We start from the raw sequence: 14,587 nt of genomic DNA on the forward strand, positions 1-14,587 counted from the left end.
TTCCAAAACCAGCCCCCCCAACCCCAGTCCATGGAAAAATTGTCTTTCAAGAAGCCGATCCCTGGTGCCAAATAGGGTGGGGACCACTGGTCTACAGAGCAGACTGTACTTCCTGTGCTTTAAAACAAGTATCATCATCTCTACTCCATCCCCGACAACCCCTTGAACCCTCCCGTCCCCATGACAGCAACAGGGCCAACGAGGTCCCCAGTCACATATTTTGAAAGACTTCTCTTCCTAAAATCACACCACCTGTGTTGAGTCCCAGCTTCCTCAGGGATGGTTGGTGACCCCCACAGCTGGAAAAGTAACATCTTCCTGCACTTTCCAACTATTTGTGACCCTTGGTGACAGCCTGCGAGGTCAGCCGTCAGGGAGGAAACCACTTCCACGTCTAGGAATTTGACATTCCATAGTTTTTCCAGACACGCTTTCATTAAAAACGATCATGGCAATGATAAATCACCATGAGATGTTTTCTGTTTTTTAAAATATGTGGTCCTGTGTGCTCTTGGGCCTCTGGAGTCATTTTGGAAGTGTTAATGACTCAGCTCATCACCTGCAACAGATGGTTTGGCTTTGGTACTTTTACAAATCACTGAAGCAAGAACTGATCATGGAAAGCCCCAGGCACTAGGTCACGGACACTCAGGATGTAAGCTGCAGTTAAGAGCATCACACCCCAGGAAAACTAGGAAAGCAACAGGAATGTTAAATCCAACAAGGGCCACACAGGAATGTCTGTGTTCTGGAGCCTTAATACCAAACAGAGGCAAACAGAGGTTTCAGGAGAAAAAATTCTTAAAAGAAATTTTCTTTTGAGGCACTGGACCAAATATTTAGAGCTTTAGGTTTTGAAATAGAAATCACCTTTCAAGAGAGGATCAATACTCGCATTTTTTCTGAGCTATAGACTTCTTCCTCTATCACCTGTTATGTATCAAAAATCTATCACACATACCCAAACCGACATATAGATACATACACACAAATATATGCATGCTTTGTCACTCAATCGTGTCCAACTCTTTGCGATCCCATGGACTGTAGCTCACCAGGCTCCTCTGTCCATGGAGTTTCCCAGGCAGGATTACTGGAGCAGGTTACTTTTCCTACTCCAGGGGATCTTCCTGACCCAGGGAATGAAACTGCATCTCTTGTGTCTCTTGAATCATCAGGCAGGTTCTTTACCAACTGCGCCACCTTGGAAACCCACATACAAATCTCCAAATATATTATTACTATACAGGCGTTGAGAGAATTAAATAATATTTAGTACATATTGTTCAATATTAATAGCATCATCTAGAGGGTACTTGTTTTGTTTGTTTTAATGTTTTTTTAATTAAAACAAATTTACTTGATTTTTAATAAAAAATGTTGTGTCTGAAAGAGCCCAAACTATACACTTGGTGCAGAGAAGATTTCATATAACTCCTGAAGGCAGAAGGAAGGATGTCGTGACATTAGCATTTTAGGAAAACTCTTTCGAAACTCTGTTAAGGAAGAGCCTGCACAAAAACCCAGAGGCCAGAGACAAGAATAGCGTAATACTTCCTGTTAGAGCAGAGTGGTTCTTGGAGAGCAGAGGAAAAAAAGCACTGGTCAGAGTATTCAGAATTCTGCCTCAGTTCCACCAGGACCTGGATTCCATTCCAGCTGAGAGGCTCGCAGAGAGAGAACTGGCGGAAGCCATCGGAAGTGAAAATTTGCCCGGTGGTTATGGCTGAAGGAATTAGGTGAAGTCAGCGCTGGGAGACCAGCGAGGATGCTCAGCAGTGCTGACCATCATGGGCCAGGTCTCCGGAATGACCTACGAAAGGGACAGAGGGAACACTTGTGAAAGACATTTTGAGAAATGAGTCAAAAGGACCTGGGGGCAGGTTTGGTATAGGGGCAGCAGGGAATACACAGGCCTGGGTAACTGGGAAGGTGGAGGCTATAAGCAGAAGCCGGAGCTGGAATGAAAATCGTATTTTGGAAACATGCCAGTCAGCTGGAAACTTAGTCTTTATGGCACTCTTTCCAGGGGATTGAAAGCAGAAGTTTCTTGGGACTTCCCTGGGGGACTAGTGGTTAGGGCTTCGTGCTTCCACTGCAGGGAGCGTGGGTTCCATCCCTGGCTGGGAACTAAGATTGCACATGCAGCGAAAAACAAACGAATAACCAAAGTGCCTGGATGGACTGACTTAAAAGTATTTTCTAAAAAAAAGTTTCTTGTTGGTTGGAAATAATACAAATGTATCCTCAACATCAGCTGTCAAGTTCCCCAAGCCAGCTTTTTGAGGTTAACTGGGAATGCGTCTCGGGTCCTGGACTGAAGAGTCCACACTGACTCTTCTTTGGCTTCAGAAGAAACGGCTGGTGGAAGAAGACACTGGGAGAAAGGGAGCCCCAGGATGTCCTGACCCCGAGCTGGAGGTGCTTCTGTCTTCGTGCCTGTTCAGGGAGAGCGAGGTTCCTACCAGGTTGGGTTGCCAGCTGCCAGCCTGGAAATCCTGAACTTTCTGCAGATCTGCAGTCTAGGTGTGCTGGCTCTTTTTGATCTGGATTTAGGAAATGCAGTGCCTTCTCCAGGCTGGGGAAGAGATTTGCAGGTTTTCCTGGCATTCATCTTCCGCATGATAACTTGTGGCATTTCTGGCTCTGAGCCGGCAGTGGTGGTGGCAAAGTAAGGAGAAAGCAGTGCTGGTGTTCTCTGCCTGTTTGTTTGCTTCCCTAGCTCAAAAGGGAGACCTGATTAGAATAGAATCAGAGGTTTTGTTGACCTGCCAGCAGACATGTGCATAAATGATAATCCTTATTATGATCATTATTACTATTTCTACACTCTGTTTCAAAGTGGCTACTATATGCCACTTTGTTAGGGGTCTTCATACCTCAACTCCTTAGCAACAATTAAGCAAAGAAAATAGTGCTTCTAATTTACAAACAACCAAAACTTGGCTCACAGAGTTCAGTAGCCTCCCAGGTAAGAGGACATTTACCTCAGCTCTGGCTCCAAGTCCAAGTTCATAGTTACAAGTCATAGTTTTCAACATATATTTCTGGCTCTTGCCTATGAGATTCCATGTTATGGTTTGTTTTGTTTTTTAGCAAAAAATTGTCTCCAACATGTATTTAGTATGTATTTATTGAATGCCTTTTGGGCACCAAGAACATAAAACTCACTGACTGCCTGCTGTCAACTTTTAATCTGGTCATGAGGATAGGGTATACACTGACCAAAGTTAAATTCAAAGTTTGTAATACGGAAAGCAGAGTCATCACACACTGGGAGTCTGCAAAAGGCAAAGCTACCGCCAAGGAAGTAGTAGCAGCTACAGAGAAATAGGTCTGAACTTGATGTAAGTTACTAACAGAACTGACTAATGATGGGTTGCACCACTTACATGGAGGCGAGTTTGATGTCATGTGAAGTATTCAAGCCAATCTAATAAGTACTTGACAGAAGTGTTTATAGAGGGTTACCCAAGATGATCTTTAAAATACTCAAACAACTTCACAATGCCTTGATTCTGTGAGTCCTCAGGTCAGTGAGCACCCGTGGGCTCAAAGAGTGACCAGGTTGAGGCCTGGAAGAAGGAGCAGAGATACGGGACAGAAGAAGGGAGGGAGGAGGGAGCTCCAGGCAGAGGGAATTCCAGGAGACTGATGGTGGTCTGGGGCTTTTCCTTGTGCATATATTGCAGGAGGAAACTGAGATCTCGCTAGCATATTTAGGGGAAGGTTATGTAGCTGTGAGTCTCAGAGCAGCTTTATTGAGTAAGGGGAACTATCACCACTTTATATGGTGCTGACTTTGATTATTTGGGTGTATAACAAGCGACTAGAATTGACTCTTTTCTTCAGACTTCACAGCCCAATGTTTTAAGCCATAGTGCTGTTCACCCTCCCCACCCCACCCCATCCGCATCTGCCCCTGGGGTTCTGGCAGTTTTCCGCTGCGTGAACAAACCTTTCTAAAGGCTAAAGGGAGAACCGGGATCTTTGATTCTCCACTGACAATGGTATAGTAGAGCCAGACGATGGTGCCAGACTGCTACCTACTAGAACATGTCAGGAAACAAGCGGAACAGGTAGCTTTTAATATTTACCTGCTACAGGACTAAGGGGGAGAAACCAGAGAGCCAAATCTTCCATAATAAAGAGGCGTGGTCCCTGCTGGTCAAGAGAAAACCAGAGCGAACCCATTTTTCCTGGCGAAGTCAGCAGGCTCGTTCTCTTGCAGGTGGGAGGTTGATTTATGCATTGACGTCGTCTCTCACTTCTGAAAGAGCCATATTTCCCAGTGAAGTGGTCAGGCAAAAATCGCATCGTTGGCTTAAACAGCTGTGATTAAGACCCAGAACTGTGTGTCACAGTTTGTGGCCAACTTTCCAGAAATGTCTCTTTAAGATAAGTGCTGTGCGGCAGGCAGTGATTTATGGGAAAGGAGAGGGGAAATCCTGCCTGGTTTGTGCCTCCCAGGGCCGACGAGAGGCCTGCATCTGTGACATTGATGATCTGCCTTCCACTGGGGCATCGGTGAGTCTGTGAGAACTCAGACAAATAATACCAGGGTGAAGGAGCTCGAGACAAAGCACACTGAACTGTCTGGAATCAGGTGGCCCAGAGGCAGGTGAGGAGCACAGAAGGGCATCTAAAATGTACACTTACAGAGCGGAGGCACGGTCGGTCGTGTTCCTCCTGGGTCCCTTGTAGCCTCAGCAGGACCACCAGCTTCGCTGTCCCAAGCTCGGAAGTCCTTAGGTTTGGAGGAGGCAGAGGACAGAGAGTGGTCTTTTGACCCCAAATCACGCCCCCTGACCGCACCCTCTGCAGTCATGCTGATACTGAGCATCTGGGCTTCCTCGCTTAAATTCAGGTACTCTCCCTAGGGCATTACAGGGACTGGAGGCCTGGTGGTGTTTCCATGTTCTTTTTGCCCATAGCACAATGATACTCCAGACAGGGAGAAATGACCCAAATTAGGAAGGGCATCTTCTTCAGCCCAGGCTACAGATTTCTGGACCTAACTGATAAAGATTCTGCCTTGACTCACCTGAGTTGAGGCTCCAAAGTATTTGTGTGTAGAATTCCCTACCTGTGGTGATCATCAGCCATGGGTGGGGACCACTGGAATAGATGATTCTCAAGGACCAGCCTGTACACAGCTTTCTGAGTTACTACGCCTGAGTTCTTGAGCCTGTTTGAAGAACTGACCATTTTCAAGAAGATATTTCTCTATTAAAATTTCCCCATTCTTATCAGTCTCTGGAGAATCGCTGCTCAGGCTGAGGGTTATTCTGAAACTCCCTTAGAAGTTGTCAAGAACATAAAATATGGATGAGGAGAAGAGGGTCTCAGAGGCTCGTGCTTTAGTGATTACTTGCACAGGGACTTCCCTGGCAGCCCAGTTGTTAAAACATCGTGTTCCCACTGCAGGGGGCACGAGTTCAATCCCTGCTCAGGGAACCAAGATCCTACGTGCTGCTCAGCAAGGCAAAAAAGAAAACTGACACAAATGCCATAGGCTAGAACTCACTAAAGTCACAGGAACAGTCCTCATTGGAATACACTTTCACAGAGCTATTTTATTATTCCTTTATTTTCATATTTATGTATTTAAATATTCATTTATTTGGCTGTGTCGAGTCTTAGCTGTGGCACATGGGATCTTCTTGAGTCATGTAGGATCTTTCTTGGTGGCACAGAGACTCTCTAACTGTGGCACAGGCTTGGTTACTCTGTGGCACATGGGATCTTCTTGAGTCACGTAGGATCTTTCTTGGTGGCACAGAGACTCTCTAACTGTGGCACAGGCTTGGTTACTCTGGGTCATGTGGGATCTTAGTTCCCAGACCAGGAATCGAACCCACATCCCCTGCATTGCAAGGCAGATTCTTAACCACTTGACCATCAGGAAAGTCCCCTCTTAGTATTATTTTAGGCTTTTGGCTCAGCTCCTTGTAGGGTCTCAGCAGAACTACCACCTTGGTTTCAGTGGGGAATGACATCCAGGAATTACCATGTGCTTTTCAAGTACATGCTTGTTCTCCGAGCATGTAGAGAAAGGTGGGCTCAGGGATGGCTTACACTGCCTTCAGGCAGGCACGGAAATCATGCTGGGATCAGACCCTAGGAGGCAAAGATGCAGGTGATAAAGTGGGTGATGTGGGGTTGTTACTGACCTCACTTATCACAGAAGCAGCTAGTGTCCAGGAAATCCTGTTTACATTCATTCATGGGAGGGGAGTAGACTGACCACACCAAAGAGGATCCTGGAGCTTCTGAATCCTCTGGAAAGTATAAACATTGCTGCATTACCTTTCAGGAAAAAGAATGTACTCTCAAACAGACCTTGTAAATATCATGCAGCCAACATTGCAAACGTTCCTAGAAGACAACATACAGGTTAGGACAGCTCAGGAGAAGATTAGCAGTCCTTCCAGGAAGCTTGCTTTTCATCATAGAATCATTTGCAAATCAGAAAGAAAACAGGAAACCTCAAGATATGCCGCAGTATCATGACAGACTGAGATTCCATTCTAGGTTTTAAAAGTCACTGTGTTCTACTTGTAAATACATGTTTATATGGAGGAAACATAGCTTAAGAGGCATTCGTAATTTTAAGAAAATGTGCACAGACATCTTTAAAGGTTTGAGTTAATTACAGCAAGTTGATGAATGCCAAAATGAAATAGTTCTCAACAAGTTTGATAAATAAAACCAAACTCCTAGAAAAAAAGAGTTTACACCTCTAAATGGACAAATACTACCATTTTCTGCAGTAAACATTTATCAGTTGGAGTTTCCCATAGTAAATGTATTTCATTTTAAGTTTGCACATAAATAATTCTTGGAATATTTAAAACAAATCTTACAATATTATGAGAGAAATTCTTTGCCCTTTTAGAAAACAGATATAAATTTTAATGTTAAGGTTTCAGATTTATATATAACATATCATGTATATTTATATATTATATATTTTATATATCATATATATTATCATTTTAAATATATATAGTCATATATATGACATATTATACTTCCAGATTTTATATTTTTGCAGATTTTACTTATATTTTGAAAGGAAAAATTTTACAAGTATTCATTAATCTTTTCCTTACTTGACCAGCGAAATAAAATAAGCCACAACTTGCCTTCTCAAAGCATCTGTATAAAAAGATTCTCCTATTTGCCAAAGGCTCTGCATTAGCTACTAACTAAGCCCATGGCTTCAGCTCCAGTTATGTATTTCAGCCAAGAGTTGAACCAAAGATTTTATCTATGACATAAAGGTGAATCTGAGGCTAAACTCAGAAATCACAGTTTTAACAAGAATCTACTGGACATGAATTTATTACGTGCTGGGCTCCATGCCAGATGGAGTGGGTAAGGCCATGAGAAGCGAAAGAAGCAGTTTCTGCCCTTAAGAAGCTTACAGCCAGTGGCCCAGATGTGATGTCATAGTGAAAACTATGCAGGCACCTTCTGATAGATCTATTGTCTGGCTTGCCTGGTGTGGGAAGCAGACGCATCTGGAATGCCATCCAGGCAACCAATTTGGAGACAATTTGGAAAAACAATGAATTGCTGAAGGTCTGTTTTATTTTACTTTCCAATTTGCCAATTTCACTTTTGTCTAGTGTCTATCATGTTCTGGACACAGGAGATACAGAGTGAGAACAAGGAGTCCATACTGCGTGCACAGGCTAAGAACAAAGGGAATTAACTAGATAGCTTTTTCCAGAGGTCTTCAGACCATGCATCCTTGAGCTCTCAAAACACGTGCATGACCACTTCACGGTGTCAGGAAGGTACTGACTCATTCTGGAGTCAGGACCCCGGCTTTGATTGCCTAGACAGTTGCCAAGTCCCCCTGCTGGGTCTCCCTGCTTCTGTTCTTGTCTCATTAGCATCTGCTCTCACACAGCCTTGGACATCAAGAGGGGTTATGAGAATGGAGAGGATGGGCAAGTCCTCATCTTGGTCTGTGAAGCTCTCAAATGCCTGGAGACCACGGTGCTGATACCAGTTAGATCTATTTCATTTCTCCTCTAAATAGCAAAGTCATAGAGAGGAAGCCCATGAAGGGAGGACTTGGTGGTGATCAGTAAACAAACTTTTCTTTCTCAGTAAACAAACGTAAAATTAAAATGTTTGTTAGAACTTCTTAAAGGGTGATGTGTCAGGCATCCACGTGTCTCCATCACTGGCTTTTAAAAAATGTTTTATTTTATATTGGCGTATAGTTGATCTTCAGTGTTGTGTTAATTTCAGGTGTACAGCAGAGTGATTCAGTTATACATATACCTATATCCATTCTTTTTCAGACTCTTTCCCCCATATGTTATTACAGGGTATTGAGTAGAGTTCCCCGTGCTATATGGTAGTTATGCATATAGTATTATATGGTAGTCCTTGTTGGTTACCTACTTTATACATAGTAGTGTGTATATGTTCATCCTAAACTCCTAAGTTTCACTGGCTGTAAGTTCTAAAATGTCCATCTGTTCTCACTCCTCCCCACATGGTAAGTGCTCACAGCCTTTGTCTGCTTTCTTTCCAGTTGCCGTAAGCAGCCCTGCAGCTCAAGAGTTCACCGTCGATGTTGAGATCAGTTTTGAAAATGCCTCCTTCCTGGAGCCTATTAAAGCTTACTTGAACAACCTCAGTTTTCCAATTCAAGGGAATGACACTGACCTAGCTACCGACATTTTGAGCATCGAGGTGTCAACAGGTGAGTAAAAGGCCTATTGCTTGAAAGAGGAGGATTGAGTTAATCAGAAGAAACTACTCTGGGCTGCTTACTGTTAGAGAGGGATGTGGGGTGTGAAGGGGAGCAGCCTGGGAAGAGGGAACCTCAGACAGGAGGTGATGGGATGGGTGGGTGAGGAGGCTTACTGACCCAATATTTATATCTTAGCACCGCAGATTTCCTCCACCCCCCTTTTCTATGTCTCCCCCTTCCACGCTTCCAACAGCTTATGTTCTAATCCTTTCAAGAAAGGCATTTTTAATTAATGTTTTATTGAAGTATGGTTGATTTGCAATATTGTGTTAGTTCCCACTGTACAGCAAAGTGAGTCAGTTATATATACACATCTATCTATTCATTTTTAGATTCTTCTCCCATATAGATCATGACAGAGTATTGAATAGAGTTCCTTGTGCTATTCAGTAGGTTCTTGTCAGTTATCTGAAAGGCATTTTAAATCCTAGTACACAAAACTGAGTATTTTGAAGTCCGGACAATGTGTGTCAAACACTAAACAATACCTGGAATGTGGTAGGTGGTCTGGGGATGGTCACTTTCGCCATCCTCTTAAGGCATATTCATTTTTCACGTGGGAGTCCAAAGTTATTCAAATCCCACCCCCACATCAGTCTCAAAAACAAGCAAATGAAAACAGCACCAACAAAACAAAACAACCAAGAAGGCTTTAGCAGTGGGATTTCAGTCAGTAAGAGAGAGATTTTTGACCAAGAGGGTCTCGTTGGTTTCCTTCGAATTACCAGTGCCCACCACACTCACTAGCAGCCTCGACTTCCCTGTTTCCGCTTCACCCCATCTACTGCTGGCTCATAGGACAGCAGCAGTGTCCAAGGATTCCAGGGGACTTGGGTGTCACTCCTATTTCAGCAACAGTTCTTAGACGACTTTGCTTTGGAAAGTCATCCTGTGGGCCTTTGCCTTGATGCCCACCTGCAGAATTCCCAGGAATATGGTGTTAGTCCAGTTTTAGATATAACCTCAAAGTCTTCAGAGCATTTTTCAATGTCAGTTTTCAATGGGATTAGAGTCTGCTTGGGCTGTTCACATCTGGCTTGAATATAAAAGGCACAAGTTTAGAATTATATTCTATATTTGTTATCTATTGCTTCCCCGAAACTTAGCATCTTAAAACAACAAACCCTGGATTCCCTGGCATTCCAGTGGTTAGGACTCTGTGCTTTCACTGCCAAGGGCCTGGATTTGATCCCTGGTTGGGAAACTAAGATCCCATAAGCCACATGGCGCAGCGAAAGCAAACAAACAAATAAAAGCAGCAAACATTTATCATGCTACACAGTCTCTGAGGGCCAGGAATCCAGGAAGAGCTTAGCTGGATGGCTCTGGCTCAGGGTCTCTCGTGAGGCTATAGTCAAGCCATCAGCCTGAGTTGCAGTCATCTGAAGGCTCAACTGGGGCTGGAAAACCCACTTCCACGCTCACGCGTGTGGATGCTGGTAGATCCTCAGCTCCTCCATAGCTGTTGGCTGGAGACCTCAGTTCCTAATCATGGGCCTCTTTGTGACATGTCCTCATCAATGCAGCTGGCTTCCCTCAGTCCAAGTGATCAGAGGGAGAGAGAGAGAGAGAGAGAATACATGTAACCAAGAGGGAAGCCACTTTGTCTATTAGAACTCAATTTCAGAAGTGATATAGCACCATTTCTGCTATATACTATCAGTCACCCAGAACAATCCTAGCATAATATGAGTTATTGTTGCTGTTTAGTCACTAAGTTGTGTCCAACTCTTTTGCAACCCCATGGACTATAGCCCACTAGGCTCCTCTGCCCATGGGATTTCTCAGGTAAGAATACTGGAGTGGGTAGCCATTCCCTTCTCCAGGGGATCTTTCCAACTCAGGGGTTGAACCTGTGTCTCCTGCATTGGCAGGTGGATTGTTTAGCACTAAGCCAAAAGGAATCTATAAAAGGGTGTGGGTACCCAGAGACAAGGATGGCTCGGGCCATCTTACAGGTTGGCTGCCATATACTCAAAGTCTGAGAATCTGTTTACCACCTTAACACTGTAGGCAGAGGCTGGGATAGTTGGCATTGCCCTCTTTTAGATGGCCATGCCTCACAAAAGGTGATATGTATGGGAATTACATGAACCTCATGCAGAGCCACTGAACTTCCCAGAAGGGCAGTATGGAGTGGCGTTAGGATTTCCTACAAGCATAAGTACTTGTAATCTATAAATTACACATGTTTTTCTCCTCACTGTTCTGGTTGATGACAGTCTGCAGACCTAATGGAAATGAAATCTGGTGCTCCTGTGAGACAGGCTATGAGTGGCCTCAGGAAAGTTGCCTCCACAATCTCACTTGTCAGGGACATGATGGTTCCTCTGCAGGGCGTCACTGCCATTGCCTTAAGGGACTGCCTCCCAAGGGACCTTTTTGCCAGCTCCAGGGAGGTAAGTAACTGCTCATTGAATGTTTGTTTGTTGAGTGCCCATTTGCTTTCAACTCAAGAAAATGTTTCTCTGTCCTGTGTGCACTGTGCTAACATGGGATTTTTTAAAATATGGCCCTGTGTTCTTAGCAGATGTTATCCTGAGAATGTCGGTCAGACTCAATGTGGGCTTTCAAGAAGATCTGAGGAACTCTTCCTCTGCCCTGTATAAGTCCTACACGACTGACCTGGAAACAGCGGTAGGTTGTGGTCCCAGGAGTCTCTTCACCAACAAACTCTGAGCTGAGTGGAATCTATTGCATTTACAGTGGGTTGTTTGCTTGAATCTGTCAGAATTCATGAAGCTTATGTTGAAACAATTTCTATACCTCTGGGATGATGATTTAAGAACTGCTCAAATCATACTGTGTTCAGAGGATGTTTTGACTTCTTGACCTGATACCATCTTGACCCATGACATTATCTTGACCTTTGACATCATCTTGACCTCTGACATCATCTTGACCTCTGACATCATCTTGACCTCTTTGGCTTCATCTTGACTTTTGGCATCATCTTCACCATTTTGACACCATCTTGACCTTGACATCATCTTGATCTACCATCTTTGACATCATCTTGACATATAGGTGGAAATTCTTCCCAGAATAGAATTGATTCAGATAAAATTCGGTGGCATTAACTCACTAAAACCTGTTCAAAGTTCCAAAGCCTTGGTCTAGAAGTATCAGATGGTGCATTTCTATTCATTTTTACACATCACACTGATGAAACCCCTAACATCTTTTGTGCAGATCAGTTAAGTCTGACATAGAGGATTCCACACCACTCGATACTAGAGGTCCTTAAGCATTCACACTTACGGCAGATTTAAATTTACTCATGTAGATAGGTTTATCTGTGTCATACTTCAGATGCCACGTACCAGAAACAGACTCACAGATCCAGAGCACAGACTTGCTCCCAAGGGGGAGTGGAGGAAAGGACTGGAAGTTTGGGGTCAGCAGATGTAAACTATTATACATAGAATGGATAAAAAACAAGGTCCCACTGGTAGCATAGGGAACTATATTCAGTATCCTGTGATCAACCATAATAGAAAAGAATATGAAAAAGTATGTATGCATATGAACATCTGCTCATGTTAAAGAGTATTCCCTCAATGTAAAATGTGTGCCAGACATTATTCTAAGTGCTTTACATTGGATTAATTCATCTAAACCTAAATACTTTGGTTGAATCAACTCATTTGGAATAGAGCTTCTCAACTGGGTGTGGTACAAATTGCTATAGGTAGACTGATTTAATGACTCCCCTTAACTCTCCAGGCAGCCAACCGCCTGCCTCAAACCAGGAGCAGCCTTCCGCTTACCCCAGTCAAGTAGGGGTTAATATTTGTTATCGGTGCCATGATGCAATGCTGATACAGGAGAGGTCTTGGATATCTGATTTGTATATCAGCATGTAATAGTTCTGCACAGCATGAGAATCCTCCTCACGCACACAAGTCACACTACACATATGACACGACATAGTATACTTTTGAGGAAAAAAGACAGTAACATATTAATTGTTTGATTCTGCCCATCCAGCTCCCTAACACAGCACTTTGCAGGTGTAATCTACCCTGTAAATATAACTTGATTCAAATAGAATCTCCTGCGGAGCTGGAATTCAGGGAAACAAAGTGGAGTTAAAAACATCAGTGAAAACCACCTTGGCTCAACCAAAGCTGTGATATGTTTAGTGAGGAACAGGGCAGTGTATTGGTCACAAGAAGACACCTCGTAGATCTCCAACTTCAGGAAATGTAACTTGACTGTGGCTCCCAATTGCTGCCCACTACCAGTGAATGAGCAGGGCAGATCTGTTTAACAAGCACCTGACTCCGTTGAAGGCTAGACTGCACTTCTAGGCTGTCTAGATGATTTCGTCTAACCCCGCCCCACTCCGCTTCAGTTTCACTTGGGTCTGCTGGCTGTCTGCCTTCCCTGATGCCTCCTCATTGTTTTCCTCTAGGCATTTCCCGAAGTCTTTTTTTTTTAATTTGTTTGTGGTTGGGCTGGGTCTTCATTGCTGCATGAGCTTGCTCCAGTTTAGTGAGTGGGGCTGCTCTTCTTGTGATGCGGGGGCTTCTAATTGCAGTGGCGTCTCATTGCAGAGCAGAGACTCGAGGGCAAGTGGGCTTCAGTCGTTGCAGCACGTGAGCTCAGTAGCTGTGGGTCTCGGGCTTGGTTTCCTTGAGGCGTGTGGGATCTTCCCAGACCAGGGATTGAATCCATGTCTCCCGCATTGGCAGGTGGATTACTACTGAGCCACCAGGGAGCCTCCCTAAGTCAATATTTTTGCACATTTACTCTGGCGTTTGCTTCCTGGAGAACCCAGAATGACCTAGGTAAATAGAAATTACTTCTCCAAAGATTTGACAAAGCTAGCGCTTATTCGGCCACTTAGCAAAATATACAGAGAGCATTTTACCGAAGGAGATAAGAAATATGGGCTTCCTGGTGGCTCGGCGGGTAAAAAATCCACCTTCAATTCACTAGACACAGGAGACATGTGTTCAGTCCCTGGGATGGGAAGATCTCCTGAAGGAGGGCATGGCAACCCACTCCAGTATGCTTGCCTGGACACATCAGAAGTGACCGAGCATGCACACACGATAAGAAATACACACTTTTTATTCTGTTTCAAATCATTTGCCGTATCTTTCAGTGGACCTTGATTAATGGTACTTGTCTTGCTTTATTTTCCAGTTCTGGAAGGGTTACAGTATTTTACCAGGCTTCAAATTGGTGACGGTGACAGGATTCAGGTAAGAATGCTATAATAGGGTAATTTTATCCAGTGGTGGGCTCAGTGGTAAAGAATCCGCCTGCAAGGCAGGAGCCACAGGAGACATGGGTTTGATCCCTGGGTGGGAAAATCCTCTGGAGGAGGTCTTGGCAACTCACTCCAGTATTCTCACCTGGAGAATCCCATGGACAAAGGAGCCTAGCAGGCTACCATCCATAGAGTCAAAAAGAGTCGGACACAACTGAAGCGACTTAGCGCATGCACGCATCCAACGGCAGACACCAAAAGGTCAGTGAAAAAGCAAAAGCCTGTTAGAGGAGCACCGTCTGGGATGCCCAGTGGGAACAGTTTGATAGAGGTGAAGACAATGCCAGATTTCCGGGGCTTAAAGGGGAAGGAAATAATGAGAACACTAGCTCACTCCTTAGAGATATACCTATCTAGAGGGAAGGTGAGAAAAAGATTTGTGTTATTCTATGCATGCCTAAATTTTGCAAACAAAGATGTGGCATCTAGAAGGTCAGAAATACAAAAATGAAATAATGTCATTCAATGATGCCCTTATTTTATTTTTTTTTAACATTTATTTATTTGGCTGTGCCAGGTCTTAGTTG

General features: G+C 43.9%; 1 protein-coding gene across 5 annotated transcripts in view; it reads left to right on the plus strand.

The window, feature by feature from the left end:
• Positions 1-14,587, plus strand: part of ADGRF5 (adhesion G protein-coupled receptor F5) — a 113,276-nt gene that overhangs the window by 68,027 nt on the left and 30,662 nt on the right. For 3 of the 5 annotated variants that reach the window (XM_052648734.1, XM_052648733.1, XM_052648736.1), the window contains exons 4-7: positions 8,558-8,728; positions 11,002-11,178; positions 11,307-11,416; positions 13,934-13,992. In XM_052648734.1, the coding sequence (XP_052504694.1) occupies positions 8,558-8,728; positions 11,002-11,178; positions 11,307-11,416; positions 13,934-13,992 (517 nt within the window). The remainder of the gene's footprint in view (positions 1-8,557; positions 8,729-11,001; positions 11,179-11,306; positions 11,417-13,933; positions 13,993-14,587) is intronic. The other 2 variants (XM_052648735.1, XM_052648737.1) reach the window with 1 other exon arrangement.

This window comes from Budorcas taxicolor, chromosome 11, assembly GCF_023091745.1.
Source record: "Budorcas taxicolor isolate Tak-1 chromosome 11, Takin1.1, whole genome shotgun sequence".
NCBI lineage: Eukaryota > Metazoa > Chordata > Mammalia > Artiodactyla > Bovidae > Budorcas > Budorcas taxicolor.